Here is a 21,776-nt window from a genome sequence, read left to right on the forward strand (position 1 = left end):
CTGGGATTACAGGCATGAGTCACCATGCCCAGCCCTCTTTCTCTGCTCTTATTAAGCTCTTTTATGGTTATTACACACCTGGATTTAAGGCAGTGCTCATCAACAAAACACACATCATCCTCACTGTTAAAGTAATTTAGATTTTAGTTTACTCTCTCACCATCTAAAAGAGGAAAAGTCAAATAAAAAGAAGTGCAAATGATATCACACTCACTATACACACAAGGTCATCATAGAGGTCATCCTGCAGATTATTAATGCTCTGAACAAGCAAACCATGAGGATTCTTAGAAGAGGACTGAACACTGCTAAGCCAACTGCAGCTGCAAAGACGTACTGCATGGTGACTCTTGTTCTTAGGCACTCAGGTGCTTGGAACATTCTCCAAGTCAAAATCATTCTTCACAGATGTGAAGAAATGCCTCAGAAGCCAAAGTAGCGATACTAAAAAAAACTCTTCATAAAGTATCATTCTTTTACCCCAATGGGCTTATCTTGGGGTAAAAGAATTATATAGGTACACACGAGCCAAGAAAAGGTCTGAAGAGATATATTTCTAAACAGGTAATATTTTTCCTTTCTGTTTTTGAATTTGTCTGCAATGAAAATGTGTTACTACTTTGACTAAAAACTGTTTTAAAGAGTTGATCCACTTACATATTCCTGATCTCAGTGTGGACTGAGCTACACATCTGAACTACACGTCTTCGCATTTCTTGTTAGTTGTATGCCCTGGATAACAGTATCAGAAGACAAAGTGGCAGGCAGTGGTGGGTGGGATGCCAGAAGTCAACGGAGAAAGGCAACAGCCTCTCTCTCACCCTTCCTGGTTTGGTGTTGGTTACATATACTGTCATTTATGAACCTAAACAGATTTTAACAGTGCTCCAGGGTGATTTTCTATAGTGTTCTATACCACCAAAGTGAGCACATCAAACATTGTTTGTCTCTGGTCCTCTAAAAACACGTACTTTGTGATTGACAGCCAACTGGCTATCTAGGACAGATGCCAACTTGTCCTAATTACATAAAAATAATCAGCTAATGACCGGGCACAGTGGCTTATGCCTGTAATCCCAGCACTTTGGGAGGCTGAGGCAGGTGGATCACTTGAGACCAGCCTAGTCAACATGGTGAAACCCCGTCTCTACTAAAACAAAAAAAAAAATACAAAAAATTAGCCAGGCATGGTGGCAGGCACCTGTAGCCCCAGCTACTCAGGACCCCGAGGCAAGAGAATCGCTTGAACCCAGGAGGTGGAGGTTGTAGTGAGCTGAGATTGTGCCACTGTACTCCAGCCCGGGCGACAGAGCGAGATTCAGTCTAAAAAAAAAAAAAGAATCAGCTAGTTTCTATTATATTTAAACATAAGTCCTTAAATTGCTTAATATAATTGCTTAATATATTTAATATTTAAGCAACTTTGCTATAAAATATATGGAACTTGAAGACATAAAGTACCCTGTTCTCTAACTACATATAACTTCGGACCTACAAATCTACAAATAAATTCTAGTCTTTACAATCAGTCATCATTCTTCTTCGTTTCATAAACCTCCCTCTTTCTCATGGAAAGGGGCAAGGCCCTATTTAGAGGCAGAGTGGAAACCTGTTAAATCAATAACTTGGAATTCAGAGGTGGCACGTGCTCTCTGGAGCACTGTGTAGATGATGGGCAGGTCATTGGCAGTCCTAAGTGTTTCTTTTTATTTTTTACCTCTTTTCTGTCCTTACTTGTTTGAGTAAAGAATATATTCTAGTAGCTTAATAGTACCACTTGACCCAACAACTGTAGTTCCTCAGAGTCTAAGAGTGTGATGTTTGAATGCAAGATGCTAGTGCCAACACATGTACTTGAGTTATATCATTTCACTGGAGTTCACTGGAATCTGTGCCAGTTCAATGAGTTGGGGTTCAACATATACACCAATTTCAGAAAATTTTAGAAAAGGGGGTATACAACACATTCATGTTCAGTATTCAACATATATTGAATTTCAGAAAATTTTAAAGAAGGAAGTTTAATTTAGTGAATAACTTACTAAGCAACTTATCACAACAATTAAAATAGTTTGAATGAACTTTTGGAAAATAAGTTTAAACAGGGTCCCGGCACGGTGGCTCATGCCTGTAATTCTAGCACTTTGGGAGGCCAAGGTGGGCGGATCACCCGAGGTCAGGAGTTTGAGACCAGCCTGGCCAACATGGTGAAACCCTATCTCTGCTAAAAATACAAAAACTAGCCAGGCACGGTGGCAGGTGCCTGTAATCCCAGCTACTTGGGAGGCTGAGGCAGGAGAATCACTTGAACTTGGGAGGCAGAGGTTGCAGTGAGCTGAGATTGAACCACTGCACTCCAGCCTGGGTAACACAACAAGACTCTGTCTCAAAAAAAAAAAAAAAAAAAAAAAAAAAATTTAAACAGGAAGAGTTAGGAATTTGTGATTTGTTTTGTAGTTGTTGATTTTAGCTGCTATTCCTGTTGTTAATTCTAACATGTTTAGGTAAAGATAGATTGAAAATTTCAAATTTAAAATATGTATAAAAATGTAAATGTATGTATTATTTACCATAAAGCAATGCTGTTATCATCACATTCCATTTCTCATCGCTTGGAATACCCATTCCTCACCATTTGTTTTCCTTGGCCTGCACCCTTATTCTTGTTGAATATACTCTCAAGGTAGGAGAGAGTGTTGACAAGCACTGTTCATTCAAATGAAATTTCTTTGTTATTTTCTTTCAGAAACCAGAACTTTTTCCGGCTAGTGCTTCTATGACATGGAAAGGGCACCCAGAGCAGCAGGACCTATAGCCATGTTATGTCAGTCATGAAGACTTTGAAGTGAACCCTCGCTATAATTTTTCAGAGATTTAAAATTTATGGTAGACATTTAGGACAACATAAGCAAGTAGAGTTCTGCAGTTTTTTGAAGTTTACAAATTGCCCCATTCTGAAGAATTGTTCTTTCCCAGTTACTCAGGTTGTGAATGAATTAGGTTTTCAACATGGGAAGCATGAAATCCACTTCTGGATTTGGAGCGTCCACTTGAGGAGCCGAGGTGGCAGCAGAGGATTCTGAGCCACCAGATGCAGTAGTGGCTCCTTTGGCTTTGGGCAGCCTGGCTGTGGAGTTTCCATGGCGACACACAGCCTCAGTGGTGCAAGATTTAAAATTACCTTCCTTTTTGGCTGGAAGACTTAGAAGCCACCTGATCATACTTTCTCATTTTACAGATGAGGAAACAAAGCCTGCAAGTGTGAAATTAATTTCCTTACAGTTTTCCTAGCTGATTAGGGACAGAACCACAACTACAGCCCGAGCCCAACCCACATCACTATTCTTCTAACCCTTCCTGAAGTTGTGATGCTCATGCTGAAATTTAAGATGCCAAATATTTTTGCCAGCACTTTCTCAATTGGGAAAATCACCAGGGTTTAAATTTCAGATTTATTTTTATGTGGATCCCTGTGTATACTGAACTACAGAGCATGATGTTTAATCTAATTTAAGGAGCCACTGATTGTAAAACATGCCATTATTTTATGTTGCACTAAGAAGGTGGGGTCGAGGAGTTGCCAATAAACTTGGGACAGACCATTGATGGCCAAGCCCATTTGAATTTAAGATGCTAAAGTATGAAAAAAATACATTCTAGAATCAATGAAATACCATATTTTGATTCCATTCCTCAAGATAATTTTAGAGTTACAAAACCAGTCCTCAATTTTGGGTCTTCACAGAGAACCTTTCCCTTGCTAGACCCCAGAATTTTAAATGCATCCATCTTACACTTTCACAAATATTTGGGTTTTCCTTTTTCACTCACAAACAGCAGGGAGGTCATGTACTTTTTGTACAACATCTGTGCACTGTGAGAAAATGGTACCTTTTAGTTATTGACAAGTTAAAATAGCACTCTCAGTTTTTCAGTATTACAGAGAGCAAATAGTTTCCTCTCTTGCTCTGTGCAGTAGCTTTTCCAGAACTATGGACAAATTGATTGGAAGAAGATTGATTATTTCCTCATCTTTTCTTTTCTTTTTTTTTTTTGAGACAGAGTCTCGCTCTGTCCCCCAGGCTGGAGTGCAGTGGCATGATCTCAGCTCACTGCAACCTCTGCCTCCTGGGTTCAAGTGATTCTCCTGCCTCAGCCTTCCAAGTAGCTGGGATTACAGGCATCCGCCACCACACCTGGCTAATTTTTTGTATTTTTAGTAGAGATGGGATTTCACCATATTTGCCAGGTTGGTCTTGAACTCCTGACCTCAGGTGATCCACCTGCCTTGGCCTTCCAAAGTGCTGGGATTACAGGCGTGAGCCACTGCGCCTGGCCTATTTCCCCACCTTTCATGTAAGGTGCTACTGAACATGACAGCTTCTTGTCATGACAGGAAACTTGCATCAGTTGGATATCCTTTTGAGAAACTGAATTTTGCAAAGGGCCAAATTTCCCCAACTGAATGGGCTCAGGAAATGTTCCTTTACACTCAGAACATTCTATTTTTAAGTATATTATTTATTGTTGGCAGTTCCTCAGGGATTTCCCTTTTCTCTGTATTGGTCAGTGCAGTTGATGTAAAACCGTTTTGTGGATGGAAAATATTTTTATTTTATTGCTCTTTTAGTTTGGTAGGTTAAATAAAGGTTCTTGGTAATTTGGGATTTGCTTCGTATTTTTGTGTTGACCATATCACTCTTGCAAGCTTTATTTGATCCCTTGCCACATTTGTGATTGTTAGGTTTCAAAAAGACAAGTCGCTGGTCAGGGAAGCCAAATGGAGATGGTGCCGAACTACTTTGTACTAATCCTTCAGAGGTCGATTGCAGTGTTACTTCCTCTGGGAGACACCATCTGTGCCTTCAGACTAGGTTGGATCCTACTACTGCATCTCTCCCCCCTTCCATTTTCCTTGTTATGATATGATTCACCCTTGAAATTAATTGTTCAAAGCCTGTCTTCCTTTTTAGACTGGAACCCCAATGGTAGCAGGGCCGTTGTCTATTCTTTTTCCTGCTGTATCTCCAGCACCTGGCACATAGTAGAGACTATGAAAGAATTAGTGGCCCATAAGAAAACATAGCTAGAGAAACAACCGCTTGAAAGAGAACTAAGGAGTGCAAAGTGAGTGAAGCCAAATGAGTACATGTGTTAAATTTAGTAAATGTGAGCTATTCTATAGACTGTTGGTATATTAATTTGGGTTGCATCAGAAGCAGACCCCGAGATAAGGATTTGTGTACAAGTACATTTTCCAGAAAGTGCCAGTATGGAAGTGGGGAAGCCAGATAGGGAAAGGAAGAAAGGCAAAAAAAGCGTGCATTATCAAGTAAGCTACATGGCAGGCAGCTGGAGCTTACTCTTGTTGAAGACTCCCAGGAAACAGTGCAGAACACACAACTGGGGCTGGGCGTGGTGTAATCCCAGCACTTTGGGAGGCCGAGGCAGGTGGATCACCTGAGGTCAGGAGTTCGAGACCAGCTTGGCCAACATGGTGAAATCCTGTCTCTATTAAAAGTTAAAAAATTAGCTGGGCATGGTGCGCATGCCTGTAATCCCAGCTACTCAGGAGGCTGAGGCAGAAGAATTGCTTGAACCCGGGAGGTGGAGGTTGCAGTAAGCCAAGATCGCGCCACTGCACTCCAGCATGGGCAACAGAGCAAGACTCCGTCTCAAGAAAACAAAAACAAAAACAAAACAAAACAAAAAGAACACACACACACTTAGGAGATATTGCACTAAGCCACAAGGGAGCTGGAGTATTTATTCACCAACTCCTGTCAGTCACTGGTTGCGGAATGCTCCTAGGAGGCATTAATTTCCCAGCACTTCTGGGCTGCCTCCAACGCTGGAGAGTGGGAACAATCTGAGAGGGTCCTTAGGTAGGGACACAGTTCCTGACAGTTGGAACTGTGTGTTTAAGGAATTGAGAGGTACTGAAGGGATGTGGATGGGGCCTAGAGTCAATGCACTAAGGCAAGAAAAAAAATTAAAGGCACAACAATCAGAAAGAAGAATCCAATTAAGAATTCCAGTGAGTGAGAGTGCTCAACAAAACAGGATTTACACTATATATGTGTATATATATATATATATATATATACATTTTTTTTTTTTTTTTTGAGACGGAGTCTCGCTCTGTTGCCCAGGCTGGAGTGCAGTGGTGCAATCTCTTGCTCACTGCAAGCTCCGCCTCCTGGGTTCACGCCATTCTCCTGCCTCAGCCTCCTGAGTAGCTGGGACTACAGGCGCCCGCCACCATGCCCAGCTAATTTTTTGTATTTTTAATAGAAACAGGGTTTCACCGTGTTAGCCAGGATGGTCTCGATCTCTTGACCTCATGATCTGCCCGCCTTGGCCTCCCAAAGTGCTGGGATTACAGGCGTGAGCCACCATGCCTGGCGAACCAGGCTGGTCTTGGACTTCTGGGCTCAAGCGATCCTCCAGCCCTCAACCTCCCAAAGTGCTGGGATTACAGGTGTGAGCCACTGCGCATGGCCCCAATAGTTATCTTTTCTGATCCTCTCCCTTCTTCCACCCTCCACCCTCAAATAGGCCCCAGTGTCTGTTGTTCTCCTCTTTATGTCCATGTGTTCTCATCATTAAGCTCCTACTTATAAGGGAGAACATGTGGTATTTGGTTTTCTGTTCCTGCATTAGTTTGCTAAGGATAATGGCCTCCAGCTCCATCCATGTTCTGGGAAGGGACGTGATCTCGTTCTTTTTTATGGTGCAGCACAGATGTTATCACCATTTCATTTCACCCTGATTGAGACCGCCTTTGCAAAAATATTAACTGAGAAGATTATGACAGTGAAAGATATCAGACCTAACTGACCCTATCTTGCTTCTAACCTCTAAACTGTCCTTGTTCATTCCTGGGCATAGGCCGAACTAGCTTTGGGAAGGAATTTAGTGATAGTTTATATAATAGCGCTTCCCAAAAGGCTAAATTGTTCTTGTAAAACAAAAAAAAAAGGGCACTAGCCACCAAGTCAAGATGAGAGGGGCTGGAATTCTTTCTGGCGTGATCTCAGCTCACTGCAACCTCTGCCTCCCAGGTTCAAGTGATTCTCCTGCCTTAGCCTCCTGAATAGCTGGGATTGCAGGCACCTGCCACCATGCCTGGCTAATTTTTGTATTTTTAGTAGAGATGGGGTTTCACCATGTTGGCCAGGCTGGTCTCAAACACCTGACCTCAGGTGATCCGCCTGCCTCAGCCTCCCAAAGTGCTGAGATTACAGGCGTGAGCCACCACACCCAGCCCTGGCTTATATTTTTGTTATCTGCCTTTCAGTATAGTTTAGTTTTGTTTTAGGTTGAAGGGACAGCTATTGCCAGAAATTTCCATTTGAGTGCCAAATACATTTAAATTTCACGGCCTTAAATATCTGGTTCTCATCTGTAATCCCAGCACTTTGGAAGGCCAAGGTGGGTGGAGCACCTGAGGTCAGGAGTTCAAGACCAGCCGACCAACATGGTGAAACCCTGTCTCTATTAAAAATACAAAATTAGGGCTGGGCGTGGTGGGTCACGCCTGCAATCCCAGCACTTTGGGAGACCGAGACGGGCGGATCATGAGGTCAGGAGATCAAGACCATCCTGGCTAACACAGTGAAACCCCATCTCTATTAAAAATACAAAAAAAAAAAAAATTAGCCAGGCGTGGTGGCTGTAGTGGGCGCCTGTAGTCCCAGCTACTCGGGAGGCTGAGGCAGGAGAATGGCGTGAACCCGGGAGGTGGAGCTTGCAGTGAGCTGAGATTTCGTGCGCCACTGCACTCCAGCCTGGGTGACATGGCGAGACTCCACCTCAAAAAGAAAAAAAATATTAGCTGGGCGTGGTGGCATATGCCTGTAATCCCAGCTACTTAAGAGGCTGAGGCAGGAGAATCGCTTGAACCCGGGAAGCGGAAGTTGCAGTGAGCCAAGATTGTGCCATTGCATGAGATTGCCTGGCCAATAAGAGTGAAACTCCATGTCAAAAAAAAATAAAATAAAATAAAGTTTTGGAGGAGTCAAAAGTTATATGCAGATTTCAACTGTGTAGAGGATCAGTGACCCTAACTCCTGCAGTGTTGAAGGGTCAACTGTACTTGTATGACTCATTTAATGTTTGGAGATTATAAGAGGAAAAAAAGGACAAGTTTTATATGCTTTGCTGCCTATGGAAGCAAAAGTCTGTTAATGGAAAAGACCCCACCTATGGAAGACAGTTTGTTAGAAAAACATAGGTTGTACATTTTTGGTACGTACTTGCTCTGCGAGCTAATTGTCTCAAGAAACTGAAATAATGTAGAAGTAACCTGATTCTTTCGCAATTTTACAAAATGCATTTAGTAATGAAGAATGATGAAATAACGCCTTGTGCTGTTATGATGTACAGAAAGTAACTATCTGTAGCATGAATGACTTCTCGGAAATCACGTGTAAGAGGTTTCACCAAGCGGGCATTGCCACCAGATGGCAACGGAGACTCTGGAATGGAATTTTGCAAGGGGATTTAAGAAAGGTCAACCCAGCGTACCTTCTAGAGTTCAGCAGCTTTCACTGAACCTTGCTTTTACTCTGTTCCAGATGCTGGCTGACTTATGCATCATAGTCATATTACGTTATGGAATGCCATAACATAATATGTGAGTTACAGTATTTTTATGAATGCTGTTTTTTTTTTTTTTTTGAGATGGAGAGTTTCGCTCGTCACCCAGGCTGGAGTGCAATGGTGCGATCTCCGGTCACCACAACCTCTGCCTCCCGGGTTCAAGTGATTCTCCTGCCTCAGCCTCCTGAGTAGCTGGGGTTACAGGCATGTGCCACCATGTCTGCCTAATTTTGTATTTTTAGTAAGGACAGGGTTTCTCCATGTTGGTCAGGCTGGTCTCGAACTTCTGACCTCAGGTGATCCGCCCACCTTGGCCTCCCAAAGTGCTGGGATTACAGGGGTGACCCACCACCCCTGGCCGCCTTGTTCTTGTTTTTAATTGACCAAGATTTTAATCATGAGATTAAAAAGTATTTTATATTCTTAAAGCCACAGTGAAGATTAATACAGCCTATTAGAGGGAAATCTGGTAAATATTTATCAAAATTAAAAATAAGAATGCCTCTCTGATCAGCAATTGTATATCTAGGAATTGATTTTATAGAAATAAACATGCATAAAAATATATGAGTGGTCATGTAAAGCACTGGTTTGTTTTTTTGTGTGTGAGGGTGTTTTTTTTTTTTTTTTTTGAGATGGAATCTCTGTCGCCCAGGCTGGAGTGCAGTGGCGTGATCTTGGCTCACTGCAACCTCCACCTCCTGGGTTCAAGCAATTCTTCCGTCTCAGCCTCCCGAGTAGCTGGGACTACAGGTGCGTACCACCACGCCCGGCTATATTTTTGTATTTTTAGTAGAGACGGGGTTTCACCGTGTTAGCCAGGATGGTCTCCATCTCCTGACCTCATGATCCGTCCACCTTGGCCTCCCAAAGTGCTGGTATTATAGGCATGAGCCACCGCACCTGCCAGCACTGTTTTTAATAGTGAAACATTGAAACAACACAATGGCCATCAAAAGTCTGTTTAAATAAGTTTTAAACAAGTTTAAATAAGTTTTAAACAAGTTTAAATAAGTTTATGAAATATTTTATTAACTAAAGGAAAAATGAGGTGTTTTTACAAGGAAATAGCTCTAGGATTAATTAATTAAAAGGTCACAATCTATACATAGGCATGGAGTATTTAAGAGTGTGATTTTGTATATGAGTAGAGCAAAGTCTTAAAGGATGTATACTGAACTGTTACTGTTAACTCTGGGGAAAGGAGTATTAGCTTACTATCGTAGGTACTTCTATATTGTTTGCAGGTGCATTTAGAAATATAATTTAATACAAAAATTAGCTGGGTGTGGTGGTGCATGCTTATAGTCCCAGCTACTCAGGAGGCTGAGGCAGGAGAATCGCTTGAACCTGGCAAGTGGGGGTTGCAGTGAGCCAAGATCAAGATCACGCCATTGCACTCCAGCCTGGGCATCGCAGCGAGACTCTGTCTCAAAAATAAAATAAAATAAAATAAAATAGAATAAAATAAAATAAAAACAACAACAAAAAGAAATATTATAATTTAAAACTATTATAGAAATTTTTGAAGAAAAAATATATAACCTTGACATCCAGTAGTCAGCACTGTGACTATTATGATTAATACAGTATCTTTTAAATGAAATATTTCTGATAGTCATCTTGGCCCCAGTGTATAAGTATTAAACATTGCAAACATGGAGACAGTAAACCTGGCTTCCTCTTCGAAGTCCATTTATATTGTATAACTGCCTTTGTTCAAATCCCAGCTCCACCACTTACATAAGCTGTGTGACCTTAAGCAAATAATTCAATCTCTCTGAGTCTTAATTCTCTTTTTATAAAATGAAAACAATGAAATCCTCAACATTGCGGGGTTGTTGGAAGAATCAAATGAGTTAATATGTGAAAAGTACTCAGAACAGTGCCCAGCAGAGAGTAAGAGTTCAGAAAATGTTGGTGATAATTATTATAGCCCAGAGTAGTAAACCCTTCTCTGATAATTATGCCAGTGATGAACACTGCTTGCTGTCAAGGTGAATTTCTTAGTATCTCTGCAAACAGTACATATGCATAGAGAAGACATTTGTTGTTATTTTGCTCGTTGAAATTAATATCTTAAATTATTTAAAAATTAATCTTAATTTATTAAACCCATACACATTCTAAAATTTAGTTTTTGTTGTCTTTTTTTTTTTTTTGAGACGGAGTCTCACAGGCTGGAGTGCAGTAGTGCGATCTTGGCTCACTGCAATCTCCACCTCCCGGATTCAAGCAATTCTCCTGCCTCAGCGTCCTGAGTAGCTGAGATTACAGGTGCACGCCACTACACCCAGCTAATTTTTGTATTTTTAGTAGAGATGGGGTTTTACCATGTTGGCCAGGACGGTTTCCATCTCTTGACCTCGTGATCCACCTACCTTGGCCTCCCAAAGTGTTGAGATTACAGGCGTAAGTCCCCGTGCCTGGCTTTTTTTTTTTTTTTTTTTTTTTTTAGACACGGTCTTGTTCTGTCGCCCAGGCTGCTGGAGTGCAGTGGCGCAATCTCAGCTCACTGCAACCTCCGCCTCCCAGGTTCAAGTGGTTCTTGTGTCTCGGCCTCCTGAGTAGCTGGGATTACAGGCACGCACCATCATGCCTGGCTAATTTCTGTATTTTTAGTAGGGACAGGGTTTCACCATATTGGGCAGACTGGTCTCGAACTCCTGTCCTCGGGTGATCCATCCACGTCGGCCTCCCAAAGTGCTGGGATTATAGGCGTGAACCACTGTGCCTGGCTGAGTTGCTTTTTAAAGAACCTTCATTTCTTTCCTCCTTCTCCTCTTTCTCCCATCCTCCCTGATTAACCTCTTCTTTGTGTGGAACTCACTCCTGCCCTGGTGTCATCCCTTCATTCAGTCTTTCCAATGTATGCCTCTTTTACCCTTTAGGCGATGATACACATATCACAATGTATGCATTGTGTCTGCTTCCCAACTAAACTGTAAAACATGCAAATTGAGGGTAGGGTCAGTTGTGTTTTGCTGACCAAGTAGTGGGTAACACAAAGAGAACTTTAAATGTCATAAATGACTTAAACTGGGAGAGGTCAGAGAGCAAGGGTATTCCAGACTGGGAGAAATATCAGCAAAAGTTATGGACAGTAATGGTGGTATAAAGATTTTGTTCATATCTGCCAACTCTTTGCAGGTGATAACTTTATATACATGCACACACACACACACACACACACCAGGACATACAAAGTACATGTACATTCTGAGTAGTTTAATAATTTTTGTTGTGGAGGATTTAGGAACAAAATACACGAAATTGTATTATATACTCAATTAAAATATCATCATAAACAAGCAAACTGTATCTCTGAAGTCTTTTCCATTTTTCATGCCATATTGCTGGATTTTTTATTCTCGGGTATGCTACAGGTGGGTGGATGGTCTTTTTCCTCCCTCCCATATACTCCACTTCCTCTTCTTTCTTTTTCTTTTCTTATTTTTTTTTTGAGATGGAGTTTCGCTGTTGTTGCCCTGGCTGGAGGGCAATGGTGCCATCTTGGCTTACTGCAACCTCCGCCTCCCAGGTTCAATTCTCCTGCCTCAGCCTCCTGAGTAGCTGGAATTACAGGCGTCCACCACCATGCCCGGCGACTTTTTTGTATTTTTAGTAGAGTTGGAGTTTCACCATGTTGCCCAGGCTGGTCTTGAACTCCTGACCTCAGGTGATCCACCCGCCTCGGCCTCCCAGAGTGCTGGGATTACAGGTGTGAGCCACTGCGCCTGGCCCACTCCATTTCAACTATCTTACCCCACCGCCAGACAAAACTCATATTCATGTGTGTGATTCACGAAATATTTATTTAGTATCTACTATGTGCTACTACCTGCAGTGTTCTAAAGACCCTTGGATACATCAGGCAACAAAATCAAGAACTCTGCCATTGAGGATCTTACATTCTGGGAGGATTGACAGACACTAACAATAAGGATACAAGCAAATCACAGAAATCCTAGAGCTGGGAAGGGAAGATGTGGACAAGCTTTACTGTAAAATGTATACTAAGAATACTTTTACGGGTCTTATTTGTCTTGTTACCTGTTTGCCTGTCCTTTTAGGAGCACATGTCTCTTTTCCAGTCTGGGAATTTGTACAGTAATGATAATTAATAACTACCATGTACCGACATGCCTGCCGCTACCAGGCACCTTTCTTGGAGAGCCCATTAAATCCTCATGACATCCGAAAAGGCAGGTATGATCATTCCCCTTTACAAAAGAGGACACTGAAGTGCACACCCCGATGGGCGTCAGGGTTTCTTCCTTGCGCGCAGTGCGGATTTAGGCTAACCGACTGGATCTGGTTATCTGAAGATGAAAAAAAGAATGGCAAACCCACTTCCCGCATTTCTTCAGGCCGACGCAGGTGAGGTGTGCGAGCGCGCCCGGGGTCCGCACTGAGTGCGGTTCCGCAGAGCCGGGAGACGGAGGAGGTGGGTCAGCCTGGGTCGCTGCCCTTGTCCAGCGCAACCCAAGACACCTGCGCGCCGGGTGGAGCCAGGGCTAGGGGTGGGGCCTGGGCTCCGGGAAGGGGGCGGGCCCGCCGTCCTCCAGTGCAAATGCGTCCTGGAGTGGTTTGTCCTACGTTGCGGCCCGTAGAGGCGCCGAGTCACCGCCTCTTCTCCGGGAGTGGCGGAGATTCGATCATGTGACAGTCCGGAGGCCAGAACCGGGCAGGTTGCGTGAAGCGCAGGGGTTTGACAAAAACAAACGGTGACGGCGCCGCGGAAGGGTCTATGGCCGAGGCGGTGAAGCCCCAGCGCCGGGCCAAGGCCAAGGCCAGCCGGACTAAAACAAAGGTGAGGATCTCCCCACCCTCCCGAGGCTCTGGCAGTGTGCTGTGTCTCCTTGCTCCTCTCTTCGGCCTCCCCAGCCAAATCTACTCCCGTTCCCTGAGCCCTCTGCATCTTCTGCCTCCACCTTCCAATATTTGATCCCACCACCCGTTGACACCGGCCCTTCTCCTCCATTCCTTCTCCACATCCCCCTGCCACACTCTGTCTGGACCCCATTTTTCCTTCTCCCTCCTGTGACTTCACTGGCCTCTTCTTTTTCTGCTCTCTTCTTGGCTTTCCTCACCTGGGTCTGGTTTCCTGCCGTGAAATAATTTTTCTCTTTCCGCCCCATCGTTGACTATCTCTTTACTCCTTTATATCCTAGAACATTTTCAGTCCCTGCCATGCATAAAGAGGGAATGTTCCTCTCCTCCACGCGGAGAAGGTACCTTTGGCAGAACTTTATAAGTAGACTAGTGATGTGCCATTTCTCATCACTTTGAAAGTTCAAGATGATAGTGGTGCTCTGTTTATTTCTTATTATTTTGATTGTTTATAAGGGGCACGAGTGGCTAGAAATTAACCCAGGGCGGGACTCACCCAGTAGGGAAGTATTTGAATTTTCTGAGTTTCCTGTATTAGACTACATGTGATATTAGAGTGATTTTAAGTTGATTTGTTTATAAGTGCAGTCTGGATTTTCATTTTATTATAGTACATATATACACATATATACATATATACATACATATATACATATGTGTGTGTGTGTATATATATATGTGTATATATATATGTTATTTGAGACGGAGTCTTGCTCTGTCGCCCAGGCTGGAGTGCAGTGGGGCGATCTCGGCTTACTGCAAGCTTCGGCTCGCTGCAAGCTCCACCTCCCAGGTTCACGCCATTCTCCTGCCTCAGCCTCCTGAGTAGCTGGGACTACAGGCGCCTGCCACCACGCCCAGCTAATTTTTTGTATTTTTAGTAGAGACGGGGTTTCACCGTGTTAGCCAGGATGGTCTCGATCTCCTGATCTCGTGATCCACCCACCTCGGCCTCCCAAAGTGCTGAGATTACAGGCGTGAGCCACCGCGCCCAGCCTGTGTTTTTTTTTTTGTTTTGTTTTGTTTTGTTTTTGTTTTGATACGGAGTCTTGCTCTGTCGCCCAGGCTGGAGTGCAATCTCGGCTCACCGCAACCTCCGCATCCCGGGTTCAAGTCACTCTCCTGCCTCAGCCTCCCGAGTAACTGGGATTACAGGCATGCGCCACCACACCCGGCTAATTTTGTATTTTTAGTAGAGACGGGGTTTCTCCTTGTTGGTCAGGCTGGCCTCAAACTCCTGACCTCAGGTGATCCGCCCACCTTGGCCTCTCAAAGTGCCTGGATTACAGGCGTGAGCCACCGCGCCCGGCCTATTTATATATATTTTCTTTCTTTCTTTTTTCTTTTTTTTTTTTTTTGAGACGGAGTCTCGCTCTGTCGCCCAGGCTGGAGTGCAGTGGCGCAATCTCGGCTCACTGCAAGCTCCGCCTCCCGGGTTCACGCCATTCTCCTGCCCCAGGCTCTCCGAGTAGCTGGAACTACAGGCGCCCGCCACCACGCCCGGCTAATTTTTTTTATTTTTAGTAGAGACGGGGTTTCACCGTGGTCTCGATATCCTGACCTCGTGATCCGCCCGCCTCGGCCTCCCGAAGTGCTGGGATTACAAGCGTGAGCCACCGCGCCCGGCCTCATTTATATATATTTTCTAAGATGAACAGATTAAATGCTGCTCCCGTGTGGCCAGACCTAATTTTGGCATACCTGAAACAGAGTTTACATTTGGGAAATAAGGAGGATGGTATTACAAGTACAGGACATTTTTTTTTTCCTCAGAAGTGGGTGATGTTCCAAAGCAGGTGTAATTTAAACATGATACTGTAATCCGATTTTCTCATGGGAGCAAGGTTTTAACAGGAGGCTAGCGTTCATAGGTACTATACTTAATAGACTGTAAATGACTTATGTGGATTTCTTTCATTATGGTGCTTTTTTTTTCTTTCCAACTTTTATTTTAGGTTTAGAGGGTACATGTGGAGGTTTGCTACATGGGCAAATTGCACGTCTTGGTGGTATAGTGTGCAGATTATTTTATCACCCAGGTAATGAGTATAGTGCTTGTCAGGTGGTTTTTTTATCCTTACCTTCTTCCCACCTTCCACCCTCAAGTAGGCCCTGGTGTCTATTATTCCCTTCTTTATGTCCATGTGTACCTAATGTTTAGCTTCCACTTACAAGTGAGAACATGTGGTATTTGATTTTCTGTTTCTGCATTAATTTGCTTAGGATAATTACCTCTAACTGCATCCATGTTGCTGCAGAGGACACGATTTTGTTCTTTTTTATGGCTGCGTAGTATTCCATGCTAAAATTTACCACATTTTCTTGATATGACTTTTTAAAACGCTGTAGTGGAGTTAGACACATTGGTGTATCCAGGTCTGTGAGGAGTTACTCTGGTGAGAAAGTCATTTTGGTACCAGATTTCAGGAATTTTATTTATTTTTTTTTTGAGACAGAGTTTCGCTTTTGTTGCCCAGGCTGGAGTGCAGTGGTGCGATCTCTGCTCACCACAACCTCTGCCTCCTGGGTTCAAGCAATTCTCCTGCCTCAGCCTCCTGAGTAGCTGGGATTACAGGCATGTGCCACCATGCCTGGCTAGTTTTGTATTTTTAGTGGAGACGGGGTTTCTCCATGTTGGTCAGGCTGGTCTCAAACTCTGGACCCCAGGTGATCTGCCCACCTCGGCCTCCCGCAGTGCTGGGATTACAGGTGTGAGCCACCACACCTGGCTCAGAAATATTTTTAAAAGAAATGCTTTTGCACTGTATTGGGTTGGTAAAGAACTATCGAGGCCCAGGAGGAAGAAAAAAGCCATTGGCCAGCTATGCATAAGATCCCTAAACCTGCTTAATGATGAGACTACAGGAAAAAAAAAAATCATACCTATCCAGTGAAGAAAAAAAAAATCCCTGAACCTAGAATGCAGTAGTGCATAACACATAAATGTTAGTTGTCTATGGGAGCAGAATCTTAAGTCTTAATCTCTAGTTTTTTTTTTCCCCAAGATATAGGTGAAACTAAAGCCTCCAGGGATTAAATATTGCTCAGTGTCATGCAGTTCTTGAGAGAACTCAGGTTAAAGCCAGAAATCCTGACTCTTAATCCAGGAGCTTAATAGTTATTTCATATATCTGTATGTCTTTTGTCTTTCCATAGATAGAATGTTACAGATGCTTTAAAAAGAGTCTGTTAAGGGGTTTCCCTCTTAAGTTATTTTGTTTAAAACAGAATTTCTAAATTAAAAAGTTAAAAATCTTAAGCTTTTAGATCCATGATGAAAAACCAATTGATTATATTTTTTATCCATCTTGGGCAACTTTCCTATACAAACATACATTAATTTTTTTTTGTTCAAGTTTATGAAGAGGCCTTTATTTCAGAGGCATTTGGTCAAACCAAAAATCCTTGATATCTACTTTTGCTCACCCTCTAAATCTAATCGTTCACTAAGTCTTGCCAATTGCATTTTCTAAATATTCTTTTGATTCTGTGCATTTCCTCTCCATCCTAACTACTACAACCTTTCTCCAAGGAGGATTTCTTCTAAACTGGCCTCTTTACATTCATTCTTGCTGCCCATTCTCTAAACTGAACTGGATATATATTTTTCAAAACAAAACTGATCATGTTACTCTCCTCAAAACCTTTCAAAGGTTTCCCATCACTCAGAGGCTAGAGTCCAAAGCATGGACTAAGGGCTCTGTATGATCTTGCCTCTGTCTTCTCCTCAGCCTCAGTTCTACCACCACTGCCACCATTCTCTCTTTTCTTTTTCTTTTTGAGAACGAGTCTCACTGTCACCCAGGCTGGAGTGCAGTGGTGTGATCTTGGCTCACTGCAACCTCCATCTCTTGGTTCAAGCGATTCTCCCGCCTCAGCCTCCTGAGTAGCTGGGATTATGGTGCCTGCCAACATGCCGGGCTAATTTTTGTATTTTTAGTAGAGATGGGGTTTCACCACGTTGGCCAGGCTCTTCTCAAACTCCTGGCCTCGGGTGATCCACCCACCTCGGCCTCCCAAAGTTCTCTTTTGATTCTTAACCTTTATGTCCTTTCCTGCTTCAGGGCCTTTGCCCATGTTGTTTCCTCTGACACCCCTTTCTGGCCTCTTTACGTAGCCAACTACTCATTTGTGAGGTGTCAGCTAAACAGTACTTCGTCAGAGAAGCTTTTTCTCATCTCCCTGGTGTCAGTGCCTCTCCAATAGCACTCTGCTCCCCTTTGTGCCACTCATCTCATTTGTGGTTACTTTGTCAACATTTCTCTTCTCCCTTAGATTTTGAACTCACTGAAGGAGGGACCTGTCTTGTTCTTAGTACCCTTCACAGCCTCTTTGTCACTTGATACTGTTCGTTGAATGATGAAATAAATGCCAGTAATGAAGAATATTTCCAAACTTTGTCACTCAGAGGAATTTATTCTAGTGAATTTCCTCTGACTAGTGTGAGAAAACGGATGAAAAAAGTCTGTGACACCAGCAAGGCCCCTATCTTTGTCAGTCTAGAAAGTTAATTCTTTTAGAATAAAACAATCTAGAAAGTTATTTTTTTAGAGTAAATTGATGCACTTCTTAGTGCTGGTTATCGTTCGATTATAGTTATAAAGTCCTATATTAATGAAACCTTTGCTATCTATAGTATAATTTGGCAACTATTTAGGGAACCACAAACTGGTTCAAAGTCTCAGTTCAGGAAGTGGATAGTGTCATGTGCTGTTGCCTTTAGACAGTTTGAGTGGCTTCTGGATTTTACCCAGCAGCTGACCTACATTCCTCAATGTTAATCATCTGGTAGCTAACCTCGGCTGCTAGGTTATGGTTAGGTATGTGGTGCTTATCGCATGATGCCTAAGAGATAGACCTAATAATGTTTTCATTTCTTTAGTATCATTCTCTGCTATAAGATCCCCCGACTCTGAGCACCCTGACTTCGTTGATCTTGATAAATTATAAGTACAGTAGATTCTTAGATTTGGACTTACTCTGCAGAAGTAGTGCATTTTATAGTGTTTTTTTGACAATATTAAATTCTGAATGCCAACAACTTATTAATAGTGAGAGCATCTGGTAATTGCTAAGGACAGACAGATGTGTCCCAGAAGGTCACAGGAAAAACCTTTAAATCCCCATCCACCTTGTGCCATGCCTAGATGATTGATTTCCACCTCTAGTCCCTTTCTATCAGGAGTGGTTATTAGTGTGAAGTTGGGGGACGCTGCATAGTATTATTTAGCTTCTTTCGTGCCTCCTAAAAGCCATTCATTTATTAAACAAACACTCATTGATCACCCATTACGTGGGATGTAAAAGAGAAAAAAACCCAAAGAACCTGGCCTTAGTGGAGCTTAACATTCTAGAGAGAGAAGACAAAAAACAAGCAAGCTAAACAAACAAAAACCCATGAAGAAGAAAATATATCCAAACCTGCACATTGTGCACATGTACCCTAAAACCTAACGTATAATAATAAAAAAAATTCCATTGTGCCATATACCCCGTAGTTTATATACTCCATTAAATAAACTTTAATAAATTCCAAAAAAAAAAAAAAAGAAAATATATCATGCTTTATAAGTGCTATGGGAAAAAGAAAAAGAACAGGTTAGAGAGCTGAGGAGTACTGGTGAGAGGTTAGGATGAGCGGTCTGGATAGTTTTTTTTTTTGGGAGGGGGACAGAGTCTCGCTCTTGTCGCCCAGACTGGAGTGCAGTGGCGCGATCTTGGCTGACTGCAACTTTGCCTCCCAGGTTCAAGCAATTCTCCTGCCTTAGCCTCCTGAGTAGCTGGGATTACAGGCACCCACGACCATACCTGGCTAATTTTTTTTACTTTTAGTAGAGGTTTTGCCATGTTGGCCAGGCTGATCTTGAACTCCTGACCTCAGGTGGTCCGCCTACCTTGGCCTCCCAAAGTGCTGGGATTACAGGCGTGAGCCACCATGCTCAGCCTGGTAGTTCTTATTGAGAGTGACATTTAAGTAAAGACATGGAAGAGAAGAGAGAGTTAACTATGTGGATATTGGGGGAGAAGTGTTTCAGGCAGAGGGACTAGCCAGGAAAAGGCTGTCTGGCGGTGGCATGCCAGACCTGTCCTAGCAACTGCAAGGAGGCAGTGTGGTTAGTGCGGAGTGAGTGAGGGGAGAACAGTAGGAGATGAAGTCAGAAAAGTAGCAGAGCCTGGTCATGTCGGGCCTTGCGTGAGCTTTTACTCCGAGTGACATATGGAATCAACACAGGGTTTTGAGCAGAGGAGTGACACGATTCCGCTTGTGCTTTAAAGAATCACTGTGCCTGCTTTTTGGAGAATAGACTGTAAGGGGGCAAGGGTAGAAGCAGAGACCATCTGACTATTGCAGTCACCCAGGCAAGAGGTGATGGTGGCTTGGGCCAGGATTGTCAGAGAGAGGGTGGTGAGGAGTGTTTGAAGTCTGAGAGCCAAGAGGGTTTGCTGAGGTTTGGATGTGGGATGTGAGAGAAAACAAGGAAGACCCTGAGAAGGAGAAAGCTGTGGGTGGAACAGGTTTTAGGGGGAAAATCAGGAGTTCGGTTTTAGATACGTTAATTTTGAAATAAATATGTAGCAATGTGGAGTAGGCTTGGACATGTGAATCCAAGCCTATTCTACATCTTTACATGTTTGTTTGAAGTGATGAATAGAAACTTCCCATTTATTTCCCAAAACTTAAAAAAACTTTAGTTTTAAATGATTACTTTCTGATTCCTTATTGCTTATAGTGTATATGAGTGTACACATACACATACTCTCACACAGCGTACAACCCAGAAATGAAATGCCCAGAATTCCATCTGGAAATAACTGTTGGTAATGGTTTGTTGTATTTTTCTTTAGATTTTTTTCCCATATACCCACACTCCAGAGCATATTTACTGTAATGTATAGTTAAGTTTGTTTTTCTGTGTTTATGAACTCTTTCTGTATAATTTACTGGTAATTGTGTCTCCATTTGAATGACTTTAAAATTGTTTTTTTTACCTGTGTGTAACTTATGTGGAGATCAAAAATAAAGAAATAGATTTTTCTTAATCTGCCTGGCATTTTTAGGTGTAAGAAATATCTTTTGTTGGCATGATGGCACCAGTCTGTATTTTCAACTACTAGGGAGGCTAGGCAGGCAGACTGTTTGAGCACAGGAGTTCAGGGCTGCAGCATGCTGTGATTGTGCCTGCAAATAGCCAATGCACTCTAGCTTGGGCAACACAATGAGACCTTGTCTCTGATTTTTTTTTTAAAAAAGGAAATACCTTTTGCTTAAATTATGTTACTTGATACACATGGAATTGATACACACAGAGTTGTTTGAATTTTATTTTGTGACCTGTAATGATTATTATATATACATTATGTCTTCCTTCTGTGTCTTTGCTTATTTATTTTTATAAAGATAGAGATGGGATCTCCCTGTGTTGCCCAGGCTAGTCTCAAACTCTTGGGCTCAAGGGATCCTCCTTCCTCCCAAAGTGCTGGGATTACACATGTGAGCCACTGCACCTGACCTTTATTTATTTTTAACTGAAGTAGATAGTTAAAGGCAGTTGCTCTTGTTGCCCAGGCTGGAGTGCAGTGGCGCGATCTCAGCTCACTGCAAACTCTGCCTCCTGGATTCAAGTGATTCTCCTGCCTCAGCCTCCCAAGTAGCTGGGATTACAAGCACCCGCACCATGCCCGGCTAATTTTTTGTATTTAGTAAAGATGGGGCTTCACCATGTTGGTCAGGCTGGTCTCGAACTCCTCACCTCAGGTGATCCACCCACCTCGGCCTCCCAAAGTGCTGATATTACAAGCATGAGCCACGGCACCCAGCCCTGTTTATTTGTTTATTTATTTAGAGACAGAGTCTCGCTGTGTTGCCCAGATGGAAGTGCAGTGGCGCGATCTTGGCTCACTGCAGCCTCCGCCTCCGGGGTTCAAGTGATTCTCCTGCCTCAGCTTCCTGAGTAGCTGGGACTACAGGCACCTGCCACCACGCCTGGCTAGTTTTTTGTATTTTTAGTAGAGACGGGGTTTCACCATGTTGGCCAGGATGGTCTCGATCTCCTGACCTCGTGATCCGCCTGCCTTGGCCTTCCAAAGTGCTGGGATTACAGGCGTGAGCCTTCCATGCCCGGCCCCTATTTATGTATTTTTTGAGTCGAGTCTGACTGTGTCACCCAGGCTGGAATGCAGTGGCCCAATCTTGGCTCACTGCAACCTCCGCCTCCTGGGTTCAAGCAATTCTCCTGCCTCAGCCTCCCGAGTAGCTGGGATTACATGCGCCAGCCACC

At 43.1% G+C, this 21,776-nt stretch overlaps 2 protein-coding genes across 4 annotated transcripts in view; both read left to right on the plus strand.

Moving 5' to 3' along the window:
* Positions 1-4,667, plus strand: part of PSTPIP2 (proline-serine-threonine phosphatase interacting protein 2) — a 93,569-nt gene extending 88,902 nt beyond the window's left edge. For both annotated transcript variants that reach the window (XM_055233489.2, XM_063645210.1), the window contains one exon: positions 2,747-4,667. The gene's annotated coding sequence lies outside the window, so the exon portion shown is untranslated. The remainder of the gene's footprint in view (positions 1-2,746) is intronic.
* Positions 4,668-13,264: 8,597 nt separating this feature from the next.
* Positions 13,265-21,776, plus strand: part of EPG5 (ectopic P-granules 5 autophagy tethering factor) — a 122,262-nt gene continuing 113,750 nt past the window's right edge. Inside the window, exon 1 of one of the 2 annotated variants that reach the window (XM_055233424.2) lies at positions 13,265-13,417. In XM_055233424.2, the coding sequence (XP_055089399.2) occupies positions 13,355-13,417 (63 nt within the window). In that variant the 5' untranslated portion in view covers positions 13,265-13,354. The remainder of the gene's footprint in view (positions 13,418-21,776) is intronic. The other variant, XM_055233427.2, reaches the window with a different exon arrangement.

The sequence above is a fragment of the Symphalangus syndactylus genome, chromosome 1 (genome assembly GCF_028878055.3).
Source record: "Symphalangus syndactylus isolate Jambi chromosome 1, NHGRI_mSymSyn1-v2.1_pri, whole genome shotgun sequence".
In the NCBI taxonomy this organism is placed as follows: Eukaryota; Metazoa; Chordata; class Mammalia; order Primates; family Hylobatidae; genus Symphalangus; species Symphalangus syndactylus.